Genomic DNA, 22,064 nt, shown 5'->3' with positions numbered 1-22,064 from the left:
ATTGTCTAGTTTGACTATAAACACCCTACTCCCTTCTTTAGCTATCACCGTGCCCGCGATCCACTTGGGACCATGTCCATATTTTAGCACATACACAGAGTCATCACATTAATTTCCCGTGACACAGTGGCGTGACCATCGTTTACATTTTGTTGCTGCCGCCTGCTCTCTATCTGATCATGCAGGTTGGATTGAACCAGCAAGAGTCTGGTTTTAAGTGTCCTTTTCATGAGTAGCTCAGCCGGGGGCACCCCTGTGAGTGAGTGGGGTCTGGTGCGGTAGCTGAGCAGTACTTGTGACAGGCGGGTTTGGAGTGAACCTTCTGTGACTTGATTCTTTGTACTGCCCGCTCTGCCTGCCCATTGGAGGCTTGTTTAAACGGGGCTGAGGTGACATGTTTGATCTCATTGCGGGTCATGAATTCTTTAAATTCGGCACTGGTATGTCAGGCAGGCCATGGGTGGCACACATGGCCCTCAGGCTTTCAATGGTGGCGTTGGCTTCCCGACATTATTTCACCTTCAATCCATTTTGAAAAAGCATCCACCACCACCAGGAACATTTTATCAAGAAATGGGCCTGCATAGTCGACATGGATCCTTGACCATGGTCTGGAGGGCCAGGACCACAAACTTAGTGGTGCCTCTCTGGGCATGTTGCTCAACTGAGCACACACGCTGCATTGCCGTACACAGGACTCTAAGTCAGAGTCGATACCGGGCCACCACATATGGGATCTGGCTATCGCTTTCATCATTACTATACCCGGGTGTATGCTGTGGAGAACCGAGATGAATGTCTCCCTGCCCTTTTTGGGTAGCACTACGCGGTTACCCCACAACAGTCAGTCTGCCTGAATGGACAGCTCGTCCTTTCGCCGCTGGAACGGCTTGATTAGCTCTTGCATTTCAAGTCCTAAATGCTGGTCCAAGTCCTAATCTGGCGGGCCATGACATGTGATTTATCATTTTCAAACGCTTCCATGACCATCAACAAGTCTGCGGGCTGCGCCACCATCAACAAGTTTGCTGGCTGCACCATTTCCACCCCCGTGGTGGGCAATGGTAGCCGACTGAGAGCATCCGCACAGTTTTTGGTGCCTGGCCTGTGGCGGATGGTATAGTTATATGCTGATAGCGTGAGTGCCCACCTTTGTATGCGAGCTGAGGCATTCGTATTTATCCCCTTGTTTTCAGCGAACAGGAATATGAGGGGCTTGTATTCAGTTTCCAAATCAAATTTGAGGCCAAACAGGTACTGAGGCATTTTCTTTACCCCGAACACACACGCTAATGCCTCTTTCTCAATCATGCTGTAGGCCCTCTCGGCCTTCGACAAGCTCCTGGAAGCATAGGCGACAGGTTGCAACTTCCCCTCAATGTTAGCTTGTTGTAATACACACCCGACTCCGTACGACGATGCGTCACATGCTAGCACAAGTCTTTTACACGGGTTATACAATACAAGCAGCTTATTGGAGCATAAAATGTTTCTGGCTTTCTCAAAAGCAATTACTTGTTTTTTTTCCCCATACCCAGTTCTCATCTTTGCGCAATAACACATGTAAGTGCTCTAAAAGGGTGCTGAACCCCGGTAGGAAGTTACCAAAATAGTTGAGGAGTCCCAGGAATGACCGCAGCTCCGTGACATTCTGTGGCCTGGGTACATTCCTGATAGCCTCTGCCTTGGCGTCAGTGGGCCGAATGCCGTTCGCCGCGATCTTTCTTTCCAAAAACTCCACTTCTGTTGCCATGAAGAAGCATTTCGACCTCTTCAGCCGCAGCCCTACGCGATCCAGTCACTGGAGGACCTCCTCCAGGTTTTGTAGGTGCTCGGCGGTGTCCTGAAAGACCACCGTGCGTGGTACCGACTTGAGTAGGCTCTCTATGTTTCTCTGGAAGATCGCTGCAGCCGACCGAATTCCAAACGGGCATCTGTTGTAGATGACCAGTCCCTTGTGCGTGTTGATGCAGGTGAGGCCTTTGAAGACTCCTCCAGCTCCTGCGTAATGTAGGCCAAAGTCAGGTCGAGCTTGGTGAATGTCTTACCTCCTGCCAGCATTGCAAATAAGTCGTCTGCCTTAGGTAGCGGGTATTGGTCCTGTAGTGAGAAACGATTAATAGTTACTTTATAATCGCCGCAAATCCTGACCGTGCCATCACTTTTGAGTACTGGAACAATCGGGCTGGCCCACTCGCTGAATTTCACTGGGGAGATGATGCCCTCGCATTGCAGCCTGTCCAGCTTGATTTCCACTCTCTCCCTCAGTATGTGAGGTACGGCTGGTGCCTTGTGGTGAAGGGGTCGTGCCTCTGGGACCAAGTGGATCCGCACCTTCGCCCCGGAAAAGTTTCCAATGCCTGGCTCAAAAAGGGAAGGAAATTTGTTAAGAACCTGGGTACATGAGGCCTCATCGACATGTGATAGCACTCGGATGTCATCCCAGTTCCAGCGGATTTTGCCCAGCCAGCTCCTTCCAGGCATTGTGGGGCCATCACCCGGGACAATCCAGAGTGGCAGTTCGTGAACCGTGCCCTCGTAGGTGACCTTGACCACGGCGCTGCCCAGGACAGTGATAAGCTCTTTGGTGTACGTTCTCAGTTTCGTGTGGATGGGGCTCAGGGCTGGTCTGAATACCTTGTTGCACTACAGTCTAGCAAACATCTTTTTACTCATGATGGATTGGCTAGCACCAGTGTCCAGTTCCATGGCTACGGGCAAGCCATTCAATTTTACGTTTAGCATTATGGGTGGACATTTCATCAAAAATGTGTGCATCCCATGTACTTGAGCATCTGCCCCCTCTCTCTGAGGCTCAAAATTGCTTTGATCCACCATGGACCGATCTTCCTCTGCCACATGGTGATTAGCAGATTTTGCAGAGCTTACAGCTCATTTGCAAGCTCGTTGGAGGTGCCCCATTGTTCCACAGCTCTTGCAAACATACCCTTTGAAGCGGCATGAATTGGCTGAATGGAAGCCTCCACAATGCCAGCAAGGTGTGAATTGCCTTGCATTCATCCTTTGTTGGGGACTCTGAGTCATCTGGGTCACCTGAGGCCTGCTGGCAGTTGCAGACTCGTGGTTTCTGCCCTGTACATTTGTGCTCACAAACACAGTTCCAGTTAATTTATGAACATTGCTCGCACTTGCATGCTGAGAGATTTGTTTGGTGTTATCACTGGTGGACATAAACACCTGTGCTATCGCAATGGCCTTATTGAGGGTCGGTGTCTCTACAGTCAAAAGTTTTCATAGGATGGTCTCGTGGCCAATGCCCAGTAGAAAAAAATCTCTGAGCATTTGCTCCAGGTAGCCATCAAACTCACATTGTCCTGCAAGTCGCCTTAGCTCGGCAACGTAGCTCGCCACTTCCTGACCTTCAGATCGCTGGCACGTGTAGAACCGATACCTCACCATCAGCACGCTCTCCCTCGGGTTAAGATGCTCCAGAACCAGTGTACATAGCTCCTCATACAACTTATCTGTGGGTTTCACCGGAGCCAGAAGATTCTTCATGAGGCTGCAGGTCGGTGCCCTGCAGACTGTGAGGAGGACCGCTCTCCTTTTTGCAGCACTTCCTTCTCCGTCCAACTCGTTGGCTACAAAATACTGGTCTAGCTGTTTGACATAAGCTTCCCAGTCCTCACCCTCCGAGAACTTCTCCAGGATGCCCACAGTTTGCTGCATCTTTGCGTTGGATTCGTATTCTCATCACCAGTTATTGTGTTCCTAACACAGATGAGACTGCACACAGCGAGGTTAAAGTAACAGTGACCTCAGTCTTTAATAAGACACTCCAGGGTGAGGAACAGGCCTTAGGGGCCTGCTTATGTACAGTGCTCCCAATGGATGCTGGGATCCCTTGAGACTTCAGGGGATGAGCTCCCTGGTGGCGGAACATGGGAGTGCATGCTTTATAGATACACAACAGGCCGTGCTTCACCAGTGCTGAATTCAAGGAATTCATGACCCACAACGGGATCAAACACGTCAATTATAGACCGGTCAATAATTATAGACCAGTCAAGGGAATTATAGACCGATCAGCCTGACATCGGTAGTGGGTAAAATGATGGAATCAATTATTAAGGATGTCATAGCAGCGCATTTGGAAAGAGGTGACATGATAGGTCCAAGTCAGCATGGATTTGTGAAAGGGAAATCATGCTTGACAAATCTGGAATTTTTTGAGGATGTTTCCAGTAGAGTGGACAAGGGAGAACCAGTTTATGTGGTATATTTGGACTTTCAGAAGGCTTTCGACAAGGTCCCACACAAGAGATTAATGTGCAAAGTTAAAGCACATGGGATTGGGCGTAGTGTGCTGACATGGATTGAGGACTGGTTGTCAGACAGGAAGCAAAGAGTAGGAGTAAATGGGGACTTTTCAGAATGGCAGGCAGTGACTAGTGGGGTACCGCAAGGTTCTGTGCTGGGGCCCCAGCTGTTTACACTGTACATTAATGATTTAGATGAGGGGATTAAATGTAGTATCTCCAAATTTGCGGATGACACTAAGTTGGGTGGCAGTGTGAGCTGTGAGGAGGATGCTATGAGGCTGCAGAGCGACTTGGATAGGTTAGGTGAGTGGGCAAATGCATGGCAGATGAAGTATAATGTGGATAAATGTGAGGTTATCCACTTTGGTGGTAAAAACAGAGAGACAGACTATTATCTGAATGGTGACAGATTAGGAAAAGGGGAGGTGCAAAGAGACCTGGGTGTCATGGTATATCAGTCATTGAAGGTTGGCATGCAGGTACAGCAGGCGGTTAAGAAAGCAAATGGCATGTTGGCCTTCATAGCGAGGGGATTTGAGTACAGGGGCAGGGAGGTGTTGCTAGAGTTGTACAGGGCCTTGGTGAGGCCACACCTGGAGTATTGTGTACAGTTTTGGTCTCCTAACCTGAGGAAGGACATTCTTGCTATTGAGGGAGTGCAGCGAAGGTTCACCAGACTGATTCCTGGGATGGCGGGACTGACCTATCAAGAAAGACTGGATCAACTGGGCTTGTATTCACTGGAGTTCAGAAGAATGAGAGGGGACCTCATAGAAACGTTTAAAATTCTGACGGGTTTCGACAGGTTAGATGCAGGAAGAATGTTCCCAATGTTGGGGAAGTCCAGAACCAGGGGACACAGTCTAAGGATAAGGGGTAAGCCATTTAGGACCAAGATGAGGAGGAATTTCTTCACCCAGAGAGTGGTGAACCTGTGGAATTCTCTACCACAGAAAGTTGTTGAGGCCAATTCACTAAATATATTCAAAAAGGAGTTAGATGAAGTCCTTTCTACTAGGGGGATCAAGGGGTATGGCGAGAAAGCAGGAATGGGGTACTGAAGTTGCATGTTCAGCCATGAACTCATTGAATGGCGGTGCAGGCTAGAAGGGCCGAATGGCCTACTCCTGCCACCTATTTTCTATGTTTCTATGTTTCTATGTCACATCTGCCCCGTTCAAGCCCGCACCCAACAGCCAGGAAGAACGGGTAAATCAAAGCTTGAAACGCGTGTCGGAAGGCTCCCTGCAGAACTAGCTGTCCCGAGTGCTGCTCAGCTACCGCACCAGACCCCATTCACTCACCGGGGTTGCCCCAGCCGAGCCGCTCATGAAAAGAGTGCTAAAAACAAGGCTGTCGCTTGTCCACCCTGATCTCCATGATCACGTGGAGGGCAAGCGGCATCAACAAAGTGTGTACCATGACCACGCAAATTTGTTACGTGATATTGAGATCAATGATCCCGTGTTTATGCTCAATTATGGACATGGTCCCAAATGGCTCGTTGACACGGTCACAGCCAAAGAGGGGAGTAGGGTGTTTCAGGTCAAATTGGCCAATGGACAATCGTACAGAAAACATTTGGACCAAATCAAATTGCGATTCACCAACAGCTATGAACAACCTGAAGAAGACATCACCAACTTTGATCCTCCAACACACGCACAAGTGGCAACTGACATCATGGTTGATCACGAAGCCGAAGTCATCATCCCCAGCAGCCCGGCAAGGCCGGCTGCCCAACAGCCCAGTGAAGAACTCACCAACTCACCCACATCTGCATTTGTACCGAGATGATCGACAAGGGAACAAAAAGCCCCAGACAGTCTCACCTTGTAAATAAGTGTACTGTTGACTTCACGGGGGAGTGATGTTATGTATTTAACCCCTTGTAATCTGTAATCTGTATGACACCTGACCACTAGAGGGCCCACCTGTTGGAGTCCCAAGGGATCCCAGCATCCCTTGGGAGCATGGTATATAAGCAGACCACCCATGAGGTACCTGCACTCTGGAGTCTTATTAAAGGAGCTAAGGTCACATTTGCTCATTGTACACAGTGCTCAGTTTCACCCTTTATTATGAGTGTACCAACTGCCAAATTTACTTTTGCATAAATATTATTATTAGATGTGTGCCCAATACTATCTATTCATTTCACCAATCCCCTCCTTTCCCCATGGATAGATCCCTCAAATGCGAATTTGCCACGTTATTTAAGTCACACGTGAGGCTGTTGGGTTACAGTTTTCACAGACAAACAAACTGAATTGTGGAATGCAATGTAATCTCCTCCAGCCCGACAATCCCCCCGAGATCTCTGCATTCCTCCAATTCTGCCTCTTGAACATCTTCAATTTTAATCGCTCCACCATTGGTGGCCGTGCCTTCAGCTGCCTCGGTCCTAGAATTCCCTTCCTAAATCTCTATACCTCTCTCCTCCTTTAAGATGCTCCTTAAAACCTACCTCTTTTGGTCACCTCTCCTAATGTCTCCTAATGTGGCTTGATATCAAATTTTGTTTGATAATGCTCCTGTTAAGCATCTTGGGATCTTTTATTGTGTTAAAGGCCACTTTATAAATGGAAGTTGTTGCTGTAAAATACTCATTAAGATCCTGAAATCCAATATGAAGAAAAGTAATTTAGTTTATGCACCGCCCCGCCCCTCCCCGGCCTCCTGTGAAACAGTGGCCTTGGTCATTGGCCTTTACTCGTGACTGCTTTTCAGTTACAGATTATTTATAATGTGACAGCCGAGGCTCAATTTGGAGCACCCTCACCTCTGAGTCAGAATGTTGTTGTGAATTCAAGTTCCACTCCAGAGACTTGAGCAGAAAAATCTAGATTGATGCTCAAGTGCAGTTCTGAGGCAGTGCTGCATTTTGGAGGTGCCGTCTTTCATTTGAGACGTTACACCGTTTGCCCTCTCAAGTGGATGTAAAAGATCCGATGGCACTATTTTGAAGAAGAGCAGGGGAGTTATCCCTGGTGGCCTGTGACCAATATTTATCCCTCAATCAACATAACCGAAACAGATTATCTGGTTATCACTTTGTTGTTTGTGGGAGCTTGCTGTGCGCAAATTAGCTGCCACGTTTCCTACATTACAATAGCGGCTACACTTCAAAAAGTACAGAATTGGTTGTAAAGCACTTTGGGACGTGCAGTGGTTGTGAAAGACACTATATAAATGCAAGTCTTTCTTAAATTGCCAGCTTCACTGAGTTTTGTAGGTTAAGCAATATATGGTTATAAAGTGTACAATGAGGGCGGCTTTTGAGTTGGCAGCTTTTGCTCGCAAATTTGTTTGTGCAATGTGGATTCTTTACTGGAGGAACAGGTTGAAAAGTATTCCCACCCGGGGCGGTGACCATCTGCAGCTGAATTTATCTGTGTTTTCTTGTTAACTTTCTTGCCATTTCGAATTGTGACAGATTGCGGTCCCGCCCCCGTACGGCAGTCGCCGGTGCTCCGTAGGGCGGGGCGGGGCGGCGCTGCTTGATTGACAGCCGCTCCCGGACTCGATGGGTTTCTGGTGGGGAGCCGGCGCGGCGCTGCTTGTTCTCGGCTGCGTCCTCTTTGTCAGAATTTTCCTGGTGCTCAGGAGAAATGAAGCGCACAAACCCTGCAAGACGGGCCCTGCCAGCGTTCTGGTGGTCCTCGGCTCCGGTAAGTTTGTTTCAACAGCAGGAAGCCAGGGTCAGGGCAGTGCGCAGCTCCTTCTCCCGCCATGTTTGTAAAGGAGAGGAAGTGCCGCCTCGCCCGCCGCCATGTTTGTAAAGGAAATGAAACCTGGAACCGAGTAATGGTTCTGCAAATATAACAGAGATCAAATTTGGGAACACACAGCCAAAGGCAATTCCACACACCGAAGCTGATCTCGCACCTTAGCTCGCCCATGTGACAACCCTATGCTGTTTAAAAAAAATAATTACACTTGTGTATTATTATCTATATATAATTTTTACTTGCATTGAATTTCTGAAATGTAATGAGTGCAGATCCCCTGGTGTAAGAATCACTGGTGGTGAGGGATTCTGCTAACGGATGTTGGGAACTAATGATCAGAAAATGATTGAACTGTACTTTTACTATCTAAGTATTATCGCTGTGTAGTATTTTACCTAAAATGTAAATGTGGCAGTATTAAATATCATTATTTATTTTTTGGAAAATAAAAATGTATTTATATAATTACCCCCCACCCTTCCTTATTCCCCAGTTTTGCCAAATGCCACTGAGGGGTGATAATTTTACGGTTCAAAAATGCGACCTATGTCACCACTTCTGTTTTTCTGTCATTCTTTCAACGTTTCCTGAAAGCCTTGATTCTAGCTCTCCCTAAATCCAGGGGTTCTGAGGCCAGTTGTAGTCTCCCGACTGCCACCGCATCTGAGATCAGTCAGCTTAACACCCATTGAGAGTCGAATGTGGGACCTACGTTCTAAACCAATTGACAATTAATCATTTTCGCTGATTGTAAATGTTACTCTGAACATTTCTCCATGTTGATAGTCAGGGAAATTAAGACCATCAGAGAGTGGGTAGCAAGTGGTGCTTCAAGACTCTTCTGTTCTTGTGTTGACTTGCCTTGGCTCAATGATAGCACCCTTACCTCTGAGTCAAAAAGTCAAGCCACCCCCCCCAGGTTGAATGAATAACCTAGACTGACACTCAGCGCACTACTGAAGGAGTGTTGCATTGTTGGTGGTGTTGTCTTTTGAATGAGATGTTAAACTAAAGTCATGACTATTCTCTCAGGTAGACATGTAATGGAGCCAAGTTTGCTAATGATGCAAAGCTGGGTCGGAAAGCAAATTTTGAGGAGGGGACACAAAATCTGCAAAGCAATATAGACAGGCTGAGTGGGCAAAAATTTGGCCGATGGAGTACAATGTGGGAAAATGTGAGGTTATCCACTTTGGCAAAAATAGAAAAGCAAATTATAATTTAAATGGAGAAAATTTGCAAAGTGCTGCAATACAGAGGGACCTGGGGGTACTTGTGTATGAAACACAAAAAATGAGTATGCGGGTACAGCAAGTATTCAGGAAGGCAAATGGAATGTTGGCCTTTATTACAAGAGGGATAGAGTATAAAAGCAGAGAAGTCCTGCTACAACTGTACAGGGTACTGGTGAGGCCACACCTGGAGTACTGCATACAGTTTTGGTCTCTGTATTTAAGGAAGGATATACTTGCATTGGAGGCTGTTCAGAGAAGGTTCACTAGGTTGATTCTGGAGATGAGGGGGTTGTCTTATGAAGATGGGTTGAGTAGGTTGGGCCTATACTCATTGGAGTTCAGAAGAATGAGCGGTGATCTTATCGAAACATATAAGATAATGAGGGGCTCGACAAAGTGGTTGCAGAGAGGATATTTCCATTCATAGGGGAAACTAAAACTAGGGGACATAGTCTCAGAATAAGGGGCTGCCCATTTAAAACTGAGATGAGGAGGAATTTCTTCTGAGGATTGTAAATCTGTGTCATTCTCTGCCCCAGAGAGCTGTGGAGACTGGGTGATTGAATATATTTAAGGTGGACATAGATTTTAGAGCGATAAGGGAATAAAGGGTTATGGGGAGCGGGCAGGGAAGTGGAGCTGAGTCCATGATCAGATCAGCCATGATCTTATTGAATGGTGGAGCAGGCTCAAGGGGCCAAATGGCCTACTCCTGCTCCTATTTATTAATAGGTCGCATGGCACGATTCAAAGAAGTGTAGGAGAGTTCTTCAAGTGTACTGGTCAATATTTATACCTCAACCAATATCACAAACTGTTTAATTGTTCATTTAGCTCATTGCTGTTTTGTGCACAAATTGGCTGCCATGTTTCCCTACATTGCATCAGTAACTACACTTCAAAAGTAGTTCATTGGTTGTGAAGTGCTTTGGGATGTCCTGAGGTTGTGAAAGGCGCTATATAAATGCAAGTTTCTTTTATTTCTGACTGCTCGAGTAGAGTATCAATTGATGACACACCTTAGAATTCTTTTCCCCACCTCCTTTCACCTTTGTCCAAATCCCTGACAACCACAGCAAGAAATCAGGAAGGCAAATCAGGAAGGCAGTGCTTTTCTCCTTACCAGTGGTTAGCCATTCAGCATGAGCCATGTAAAGAATCATGGTTATCAGTGCATATTCCTACTCGTGATCAAGTATATTGAAGCTGTCACACCTCATCATCACAGGCAGTCCCTCGGAATCGAGGAGGACTTGCATCCACTCCCAAAGTGAGTTCTCTGATGGCTGAACAGTCCGATACGAGAGCCACAGACCCTGTTACAGTTGGGACAGACGTTCGTCGAGGGAAGGGGTCGGTGGGGCTGGTTTGCGCGTGCTCCTTCCGCTGCCTGCGCTTGGCCTCTTCATGCTCTTTGCGCCGAGACTCGAAGAGCTCAATGCCCTCCCGGATGCACTTTCTCCACCTCGGGCGGTCTGCCAGGGTCTCCCAGGTGACAGTGGTGATGTCACACTTTACCAGCGAGGCTTTGAGGGTGTCCTTATAACGTTTCTGCTGTCCTCCTTTGGCTTGTTTACCATGAAGGAGCTCCGCATAAAGCATTTGCTTAGAGAGTCTTGTATCTGGCATGCGAACTATGTGGCCTGCCCAGCGAAGCTGATCGAGTGTGGTCAGTGCTTCAATACTGGGGATGTTAGCCTGGTCGAGGACACTGATGTTGGTGCGCCTGTCCTCCCAAGGGATTTGCAGGATCTTGCGGAGACATCGTTGGTGATATATCTCTAGCGATTTGAGGTGCCTTCTATACATCGTCCATGCCTCAGATCCATACAGGAGGGTGGGTATTACTACAGCCCTGTAGACCATAAGCTTGGTGGTAGATTTGAGGGCCTGGTCTTCAAAAATTCCTTTCCTCAGACAGCCGAAGGCTGCACTGGAGGCGATGTTGAATCTTCACATCAATGTCTGCCTTTGTTGCTAAGAGGCTCCCGAGATATGGGAAATGGTCCACATTGTCCAGGGCCGCACCGTGGATCTTCATGATTGGAGGGCAGTGCTGTGCGGCGATGACAGGCTGGTGGAGGACCTTTGCCTTACGGATGTTAAGCGTTAGGCCCATGCTTTTATATGCATCAGTGAATACATTGACTATATCCTGGAGTTCATACTGCAGCTCAACGACAGAGGTTGGGGTGATCTTGGACCTGGCCTGGAGGCGGCGTAGGTTAAACAGCTTCCCATGGTTCTGTAGTTTAGTTCCACTCCAGCGGGGAGCTTGTTGATTGTGAGGTAGAGCATGGCAGCGAGGAAGATTGAGAAGAGGGTTGGAGTGATAATGCAGCCCTGTTTGACCCCGGTCTGGACGTGGATTGGGTCTGTAATGGATCCGTTGGTAAGGATCACGGCCTGCATGTCATCATGAAGCAGGCGAAGGAGGTTGACAAACTTTTGGGGGCATCCGAAACGGAGGAGGACGCTCCATTGACCCTCGCCTTTGACGCGGTCAACTGTCTTTGTAAAATCGAAAAAGGCCATGTATAAGGGCTGGCGCTGCTCCTTACATTTTTCCTGCAACTGTCGTGCTGCAAAGATCATGTCTGTTGTGCCCCGTAGGGTATGAAATCCGCATTGTGATTCTGGGAGGAGCTCCTCGGCCACAGGGAGATGACGATTGAGGAGAACTCGAGCGACAACTTTCCCAGTGGCTGAAAGCAGGGAGATTCCCCTGTAGTTGCTGCGGTCGGACTAGTCCCCTTTTTAAAAATGGTCACAATCACTGCATCTCTCAGATCTCCCGGGATGCTCTCATCCCTCCAGATGAGAGAGATGAGGTCATGTATCCGCGCCAACAGCACCTGTCCGCCATATTTTAGCGCCTCAGCAGGGATTCCATCCGCACCCGTAGCCTTGTTGTTCTTAAGCTGTTTTATGGCTTTGTCTACCTCGTGCAACGTTGGAGTTTCACTGAGTTGATGGCGGGTCGCATGCTGCCATCACCTGAGTCCTTCATGGTTAGCTGTTTTTAAATTTTATATATATTATGTGCCAGAATATTGTTGTAAAAAGTGTACATGCAATATTTATTCAAAACCTGTTGGAAAGACCTGCTAATTCTCATCAGAGCATATTCCAGCCTTGTCTGACCTATACGGTCCTCCAATCTGATTTTGTATGTAGTCACTTCATTAACCTGTTGGCTTTGAAAAAAATGCTATTTGGAGATCAGATTTTGTAAACCAGGGACATCCAATTGTTTGGAGCTGCTGACCAAGACACTGGCTTTGGTCATCCCAATGTTGAATTGGAGGCCAAACTAGTGAGTGAGCTGCATATGATTACACAAATATACAAGACTCGTGTGCACAGAAAGACCCTCTCACATACACAAAACAGTTTCCTCCAGATTCTATTCTAATCTAGTGCTCTAAAACTTGGAAGCTTCAGCACTTGAAAATCCCAGGCCTGCACTCAATTCAGCTGATGAGATCTCGCACACCTTCAATCACTCAATTTCAAATAAAAATAATGAGCTTTTTACTATTATAAACAAACGTGAAGTGCTTGTTCGTCTGATCAGACAATTGAAGAACCTGACTGTGGCCTTCCCCCAAAAGAAAGGTAGGGCTTGTCAAGCCATAATCATTTATGATAGTTATCATTAGAGCTATTAATCATGTGCTGTGTGTCATTCTTCAAATTTAAACAACCTGTTTCTCATTCACACGACTCCGAGATGTGTCGTGAGATTTACCTTCCTATTTCCCATCTACATGCTGCCCTTCGGCAATATCATCCGAAAACCAGTCAGGTTCCACATGTATGTTGATGACACCCAACTCTACCTCACCGTCACTTTGCTCAATCCCATCACTGATTCTGATTTGTTATGCTGCTGTCCACCATACAATATTGGATGAGCAGAAATGTCCTCCAATTAAACATTGGGATGACCAAAGCCATTGTCTTCAGCTCACGCCACAAACTCCGTTCCTTAGCTACCAACTGCATCCCACTCCCTGGCCAATATCTGAAGCTGAACCGGACTGTTTGCAACCTTTCCATTCTATTTGACCCTGAGCAGAGTTTCTTCTCTCGTATCCCCCCATCACCAAGACTGCCTACTTCCACCTCCATAACATCCCCCGTCTCCAATCCTGCCTCAGCTCATCTGCTGCTCATCCATGCCTTTGTTACTTTCAGATTTGACTGTTCCCGTGTTCTCCTGGCCATCCTTCCACCTTGCGTACTCTGTAAATTTGAGCTCATCCAAAACTCTGATGTCCATATCTTAACTCGCACCAAGTCCCTTTCGCCTATCACCCCTGTGCTCGCTGACCTACATTGGTTTCCGGTCCAGCATTGTCTCGATTTTTTAAATTCTCATCCTTGTGTTCAAATCACTCCATGGCCTTACCCCATCATATCTTTGTGAGCTCTTCCAGCCCTACAACATTCTGCACTCCTCCACTTCTGCCCAATGAGCATCCCCTATTTTAATCACCCCACCATTGGCGGCCATGCCTTCAACTGCCTGGGACCTAAGCTCAGGAATTCCCTCCCTCTCTACCTCTCCCTTCTTTAAGACAGTTCACAAAATCTACCTCTTTGACTAAGCTTTTGGTCACCTGCCCTAATATCTCTTTATGTGGCTTAGTGTCACATTTTATCTGAGAATGCTCCTGTGAAGCACCCCGAATGCTTTTAACTATGTTAAAGACCTTATATAAATGTAAGTTGTTGTGGTAGTGGTTACAGAACTCCTATGCTAAAACTAGTCGATTGTGACCCGTTTAATATTTCCATAATTACGAAAGGATATACTTGCTTTGGAGGCAGTTCAGAGAAGGTTCACTAGGTTGATTACGGAGATGAGGGGGTTGACTTATGAGGAAAGGTTGAGTAGCTTGGGCCTCTACTCACTGGAATTCAGAAGAGTGAGAGATGATCTTATTGAAACATATAAGATTATGAGAGGGCTTGACAAGGTGGATACAGAGAGCCTGTTTCCACTGATGGGGGAGACTAGAACTAGAGGGCACGATCTTAGAATAAGGGGCCGCCCATTTAAAACAGAGATGAGGAGAAATTTCTTCTCTCTGAGGGTTGTAAATCTGTGGAATTCACTGCCTCAGAGAGCTGTGGAAGCTGGGACATTGAATAAATTTAAGACAGAAATAGACAGTTTCTTAAACGATAAGGGGTTATGGGGAGTGGGCGGGGAAGTGGACCCGAGTCCATAATCAGATCAGCCATGATCTTATTGAATAGTAGAGGAGACTCGAGAGGCTGTATGGCCTACTCCTGTTCCTACTTCTTATGTTCTTATGTTTGACCCAACATCGTACTTCATGCTTGACTCTCTTTCTCAGGAGGACACACAACAGAAATTCTCAGGCTAATGAACAGCCTTTCTGCCTCGTATGCTCCCAGGCATTATGTCATTGCTAATACGGACAGGATGAGTGAAGAGAAAGTCCGCTTCTTTGAGGCTGTTAGAACTGAAGAAAATACTGAACCTCAGGTAAGTGTTTGCATGGGCTGGAGGTATAGCCTTCGATTGTTATTGCATCTTATTTTGCATTTTCTGTGGTATTTTCTGCCAATTAGAATTATTATGATCACTGCTAAGCCCGATGATGGGCAATAACGATGAACTGTCAACGGTCGGCGTTATTACCACTTTGAAACTGACAGCAACTTCAGGATGTAGCGTATGCGCATCTAAACGCTGAAATCCTGAGGTTGCAATTAGTCTTTCACTGCTCCGACACTGACTACACTGTGAAATCCCTCTCTCCACAGCCAGCAATCTGTGTAATCAGTGAAATTAATGAAACTGATGAAAACCTGGGCTTTTCTGCAATATTGCTGTTCAATACCTCATTGAAAGTTAGACCTTGTTGGATTAGGTTTAACTGGGTTTTATCAGCGTATGAACTGCTAAACAAATGTTGTGGCCTGAAAAACTAATTTAATTTTGTAGAGTGTCAAAGTTCTCCATTGTGATTGAAAATTTAAATTTTTAAGAATCTTAAAAAAAAAAATTTAACATTTGTTCATAGTTCAGTTTCTACTTTATCCCCATGTGGGAGCCCAATCTTTGTGTTCTCTATAACATTTTTTTAAAGTCTGAATAAAAGCAGCAGCTTCCTTTCCTGGTTCCCTGTCTCTGAGAATTCTACAATGTGATTGGCTGCTTCAATAGCTTGTTGACCTCACAGCAGATCGCACTAGGGATTCCCCATTACACTGCGCTGAAATCACATGTCGAAAAAGGCAAACCTCTCGCCACAGAGATCACAAGGTCTCTGGGCAGCTTCCTTTGGGGCCAGCGGCGAACGCCTTTGCTTCACCGCTGACCGCAAATTCCAAGCTGATGTCTTTGCCTGATGTGCCCATATGACCATGTCCAGCAGAGGTCACTGGTTAGCAATCACTCGTGGGAACTGGTAGATTTCTTCTTTACCCGCACCCCCAACCCAGTGAGTCCAGTTGTAGCTGACGAGCATCTACCTGTAGGTGTGGACGGAGAAGGAGAAAAAGTACTGGATCTTGGGCCTGACCCACTTCGTGTTGGCCAACAAGCCCATGGACGGGCGGGCAAACATGTCCACGAAGGCCTAGGTGTGTGAGCTTGAGCTGCATTCGAACGCGGGTCAGTTGGGAAGCTGGCAGGTCGAGCAGCCTGTTGCGGGAGTGATGAGCGCTAACCGGCCGCTGCAAGTACAAACTGCCGTTGGCACGGCCACGTAGCAGCTTTCTGCCTTAAAGCTTCAGGTCTGCGAAAAAGATGCTGCTTTGGAAAATTAACTGGAACTTAGACTAGTTGTTCAGAAACAGAACAAGCAGTTCGAAAGCACACTAGTTGATATATACAAAAAATAATTCCACTTCTAACTAAAATAGTCTATTAGAGGGATGTTGTTGATGATGACCTAGACACTGGTCGCCGTTTTGAAGCGTGGGCAGGAACATTGTCGAAATCTCGAGCTCCGAAAAGAATGACTCCGACACTTACAGCTCCGGTAGAAGTTTCTTTAATTTACTTGCTAGCAAGGGGCAGGTTACACTCAGTCAAGGGCTAAGTGAACACCTCCGCAATGGTTCAGTTTAACAAGATATTTATACAGTAAAACCCAAGTTATGGCCTCTCCCTGTGTATTGCTCTGTCTCACAGTCAGTGAATACAGATAAAGAGTTAATTACTATATCCTGGTCCTGACATGGTATCCAGATATTTCCTTTTGTCAGGGTTATCAGTTGGCCAGCCGGCCATTACTCCATGAGTCATAGAAACATAGAAAATAGGTGCAGGAGTAGGCCATTCGGCCCTTCTAGCCTGCACCGCCATTCAATGAGTTCATGGCTGAACATTCAACTTCAGTACCCCATTCCTGCTTTCTCGCCATACCCCTTGATCCCCCTAGTAGTAAGGACCTCATCTAACTCCTTTTTGAATATATTTAGTGAATTGGCCTCAACAACTTTCTGTGGTAGAGAATTCCACAGGTTCACCACTCTCTGGGTGAAGAAGTTCCTCCGCATCTCGGTCCTAAATGGCTTACCCCTTATCCTTAGACTGTGACCTCTGGTTCTGGACTTCCGCAACATTGGGAACATTCTTCCTGCATCTAACCTGTCTAACCCCGTCAGAATTTTAAATGTTTCTATGAGGTCCCCTCTCATTCTTCTGAACTCCAGTGAATACAAGCCCAGTTGATCCAGTCTTTCTTGATAGGTCAGTCCCGCCATCCCGGGAATCAGTCCTGTGAACCTTCGCTGCACTCCCTCAATAGCAAGAATGTCCTTCCTCAGGTTAGGAGACCAAAACTGTACACAATACTCCAGGTGTGGCCTCACCAATGCCCTGTACAACTGCAGCAACACCTCCCTGCCCCTGTACTCAAATCCCCTTGCTATAAAGGCCAACATGCCATTTGCTTTCTTAACTGCCTGCTGCACCTGCATGCCAACCTTCAATGACTGATGTACCATGACACCCAAGTCTCTTTGCACCTCCCCTTTTCCTAATCTGTCACCATTCAGATAATAGTCTGTCTCTCTGTTTTTACCACCAAAGTGGATAACCTCACATTTATCCACATTATACTTCATCTGCCATGCATTTGCCCACTCACCTAACCTATCCAAGTCACTCTGCAGCCTCATAGCATCCTCCTCGCAGCTCACACTGCCACCCAACTTAGTGTCATCTGCAAATTTGGAGATACTACATTTAATCCCCTCATCTGATAGGTAATGGGCTATCACCTGTCTTTTATTGTATCAGGATAGTTCAATTTCCTGGTCAGTTTATCTGTTTGCATCAAATGGATGAGGTCTCTGCAAGAGATAATGGCTAGAAGATAAGGTAGGGTGACATGGAACTTCTGTAGTGTAGACAATAGGAAAGCACCATGGTGGGGTACTTGTCTCAGCATGACTTGTCTCCTAGCTGTCTGATGGCCATCAGCCATCTCAAACCAGGTTTAGCTGTTTATGCAAGCTGACTGCTAAAAAGCAGAAAGTTCTGGAAGGGCCAGGACTCCATTTTGATATATATTGCAAGGGGCACACAAATACCGTATGGTATCAGCTTAGATAAAAATACATTTCCACATTCCCCCATTTTGTCCTTCACAAGGACAACTCAATCCATTCTGATCTTGTACAGTCTCTCCATTTCCATTTCCACACAAGAGCCTTCAGCAGTTGTTGCTACCATAACTCTAGCCGTGGTCTCGGTAGGTAACATAGTTTCACCCACCCTGGCACAGAAACACTTAACCAAGACAAATAATAGATACAGGGCGAAGACTATCAGCAGGAATATGATCAAACCCTGTACCTCAGATTTCCCCAGGGCTCCCAACCATCCTGATGCCCAACCCCACAAGGTGATACCGTCCTGGCCAACTGTCTGTTTATACTCTATTACCTTTTTCCTAATGTTTTCAGCTAGACTGCCGATATCTTCTGATTTATCCGGGATATACGTACAGCATTCTTCACCTATTAATGCGCATGTCCCTCCCTCCTTGGCTAGGAGATAATCTAAGGCCATACGATTTTGGAGAGCCACTGTTCGAATAGCTACCATTTCGTCATTTATCCCTTGAAAGGCTTGGGAAGTTGCGTTGGCTACTGATTCGACTAAGTTAGCCAGTTCCCGTAACTGCCATTCGGTCGATGCTATTCCATAGGGTGGCACCATTACCTTGAATATTCCGTTTAGCCACGTCAAATCCCGTTTAAATCTATGACTTCCATAGGCCTCCCTTAGAGTCCTTACTGATCTGATAAGGGGTACCACATATCCTAAGTAACAGGACCCTGCCCAGTTGGCTGGTAACCATGGGTAGGCTTTATGGCCACAAATAAAGTAGGTGCAATTATAGGGCGTCAGCTCCTGGTCCTTTTGCACTATCCCTACTCGAGTGGTCTCACCTTCCCACCCTTCACCTGGGGCTTTGTTATGGACCGTTGTCCAGTCAACGGTTGCTATCTTTCTCTCAGTGGGATTAGTTGTGGCTTGCCATTTAATCATTTGGGAACACTTGCTGCGTCCCATTTCTGGTCCTTTAGTCTCATTACTCACTAGGCATATTATACCTTCAGGATTTCCTATTCTGGGAGTAATGCTTAGGAAGGGAGGCTGATGGTTATTATCATAATTGGGCTGGTACCATCCCTGGAAGGCTGTAAGTTTATACCCTGCCGACCTCCATTCTGTTTGCTCCTTCGTTTCTGGCCCCTTAGTTAGGTTTGTCCTATTTTGCACTGTCAACCATTCTACCATTTCTGATTCATTAAAGGGGACAGATCTCGGGGGAATACCCCCTTCGGAGTGGACAGGTACATGGGAACATAGCCAACAACTTGCCAAGTTTCTTTCTTGAGCATACCTATGACTCAGTGCCATAAATATGTTTACGTGCAATTCCCTTCGGTGGCGGGTCTGTACCCCTGGTGTAATCAATAATGCGAAGTAAAACCCTGTCAAGCTCAGCACCATCAGTCCCCATAGTCCATACAGTTCCTTATTCAGTCTTCCTTTTTCTGTTCCTCTGGTTCCTTCTTCCCTTCCTCCTGGTCGGGTGCCCGTTTGCAATGGGATGCGTGGATCCATGTTGGTCTTTCCTTTACCTTGATTGCAGTATTGGTCGCCAACAAGACCTGGTATGGTCCTTCGAATCTTGGCTGTAGACTGCTTTTTCTTTTAAAAATCTTGATGTAAACGAATTCCCCGGGCTCCAGGTTATGACACTTCCCTTCCGCTGGCTTGACTTGAGCTTCCTTTACCTGTGAATGAAAGCTGGAAATACATTTGGTTAGTGCAGTACAATAATTCAACTTATTTTCCTCCATTTTGTGGATGTCCATTTGTTTTGCAGTAAATGGTGCTGTAAAAGGTAATCGTTGGGGACGTCCCATAACTATCTCATGCGGTGACAGGCCTGTTGTTCTGTTGGTTGCAGATCGCATTACCATCAAAGCTAAGGGCAGCAGTTCTGTCCATTTCAGTCCAGTGTCATTGCATAGTTTTGCCAGCTTATTTTTAAGCATTCCATTATATCTTTCAACAAGTCCAGCTGATTGTGGATGATAACTGCAATGAAAACATTGATTAATCTGCAAAGCTTTACACATTTCCCTTATAACCGTTCCCGTGAAATGTGACCCGTTATCACTAGAAAGCTTAGCAGGAATTCCGAAGTGCGGTACGATTTCCTTTAACAAACATTCAGCAACAGTAGTGGCATCGGCCTTTTTACATGGAAAGGCTTCAATCCATCTAGAGAACACATCTACAATAACTAATACATACTTGAATCCCATACACATAGGTAATTCAATAAAATCAATTTGTAAATGTACAAAAGGCCCGACTGGATTTGGGTGGGAGGCAGATTCTACTTTTTCCGTCTTACCCGGATTCATTGTCTGACAGGTAACACAATTTTCACAGATTTGTTTTGCAATTGCTGAAATACCTGGTGCATACCAAGTTGGCAAAATATAATCTGCCAATCCCCCTTTGCCTGCATGTGTGAATGTATGAACACATCGGGCAATCCATGGAAGTAAGGATCTAGGGGCCACCACGCGGCCGTCATGGTGAACCCATATTCCTTCTGGATTTTTATAAAATTGATCCTTCGTCCAGGTCACCACCACCTCCGTACTGGCCTGTGTCTGAAAGGCCAGCACGTCATTAATAGTGGGTGGCGGGTCTGAGCAATTATTGTTCCTTAGTGGGAACAATGACACCTGCATCCCCCCTTTTGACAGAGCTGCTGACTTAGCTGCATTATCAGCTCTGGCATTCCCAAGTGCTACCTCATTCAACTGTCCTGTATGTGCTTGGCATTTGATAATGGCAAGTTTCAAGGGGCATTGAATGGCTCGCAGAAGATTTTCCACTTGTTCTGCATTTTTGATAGGGGTTCCTGATTTGTCCATAGTCATGTGATACCCCAAAAGCATACCTGGAGTCGGTGTAGATATTAACTGTTTGTCCTTCAGCCAGAATACAGGCTCGAGTTAACGCAAACAATTCGGCTTGTTGGGCTGAAAAGGAGTCTGGAAGAGAGGCTGTTTCGACAACATTAAACTGAGTTACAATTGCATAAGCCGCTCTAGGTTGGCCCCTATCATTTCGTAGGGCTGATCCGTCAACATAGTACACCAGATCAGGGTTACACATTTACATCTGTTAAATTGATACGTGGTTTAGTCACTAATTCGGTTACCATTTCACATGAATGGGGTTCGCCGTCGTCTTCCGTGGGGAGTAGAGTGGCTGGATTTAAGGTAGTGCATCTTTTGATAAGGTTCGGATTTGATAACAGTTCGACTTCATATTTAGTGGTTCTTGCGGAGGTTAGGTGTTGGGTGGCACATTTAGTAAGTAAAATCTCGACAGAGTGTGGGATATATAAAATGGTCTGATGATTTAGAGTTATTGTCTGAGCCTGTTGCATAGCATAATAAGCTGCTGCCAACGAAGGAAGACATCCTGGTAGTCCGCGTGCCACTGGGTCTAGTTGGACACTGAAATACGCTACCGGCCGCTTCCTGTCCCCATGTAACTGAGTCAAAACAGATGCACAAATAAGTTGAATAGCTTAGTGTAATCTGGTAATCCCAAGGCGGGACTGTTTAAGGTTCTGAAAAGCATTCCGGGATACCTCATTCCAAATCAACTTCTCTGGTAGTGCAGGCATGGACATGTCTAACAGTGGTCTAACAGTCTCAGAATAACTCATAACCCATTGCCGGCAGTATCCTGTCATGCCGAGGAGGTGTTTCATTTCTCTCTTGGTTACTGGTAGTGGGGCACAGCAGATTGCTTATAGTGATTCACAGATCACAGAATGTAAAGTACTTGTTTTCTAATTTTATTAAAAGGCTTCCAAACCCAAGATTTTTCCAATACACCCAAAATGTTGATCAAGGAGATCACCTGAAATATCTCAAAATCCCAATTCAAATATTGTACTGCCATTCTTTATCTAAACAAAAATCCTCTTACTGAGCTAGAAGCTTTTGTTCCAAGATTTTACACCAAGGACAATGAGAGTGTACTCCCCCAGCCTGCACCTCGAGAGACCCACAAAGGCTTTTTAAAAAAAAAAGTCATTACAACTTTTAACCACCGGGACCATGTCTCAACAAACCTATCCTTTGTGCATTTCCTAGCTCCGTAACTTCTCATCCGAATAAATCCACACCTGCGCTTCTAACTTAAAATGTCTTAAACTTCCCACATGCAGGACAACACTATGAAGGGTTAAAAAAAAATTTCACTTTGT

The 22,064-nt window shown here is 46.1% G+C and overlaps 1 protein-coding gene across 2 annotated transcripts in view; it reads left to right on the top strand.

Annotated features, from left to right (window-relative positions):
* Positions 1-7,807: 7,807 nt before the first annotated feature.
* alg14 (ALG14 UDP-N-acetylglucosaminyltransferase subunit) overlaps positions 7,808-22,064 on the top strand; it is a 98,882-nt gene continuing 84,625 nt past the window's right edge. For both annotated transcript variants that reach the window (XM_070886639.1, XM_070886638.1), the window contains exons 1-2: positions 7,808-7,954; positions 14,619-14,770. In XM_070886639.1, coding sequence (XP_070742740.1) covers positions 7,810-7,954; positions 14,619-14,770 — 297 coding nt within the window. In that variant the 5' untranslated portion in view covers positions 7,808-7,809. The remainder of the gene's footprint in view (positions 7,955-14,618; positions 14,771-22,064) is intronic.

This window comes from Pristiophorus japonicus, chromosome 8 (assembly GCF_044704955.1).
Source record: "Pristiophorus japonicus isolate sPriJap1 chromosome 8, sPriJap1.hap1, whole genome shotgun sequence".
Classification (NCBI taxonomy): domain Eukaryota; kingdom Metazoa; phylum Chordata; class Chondrichthyes; family Pristiophoridae; genus Pristiophorus; species Pristiophorus japonicus.
This window is presented reverse-complemented; position numbering and strand designations above follow the sequence as displayed.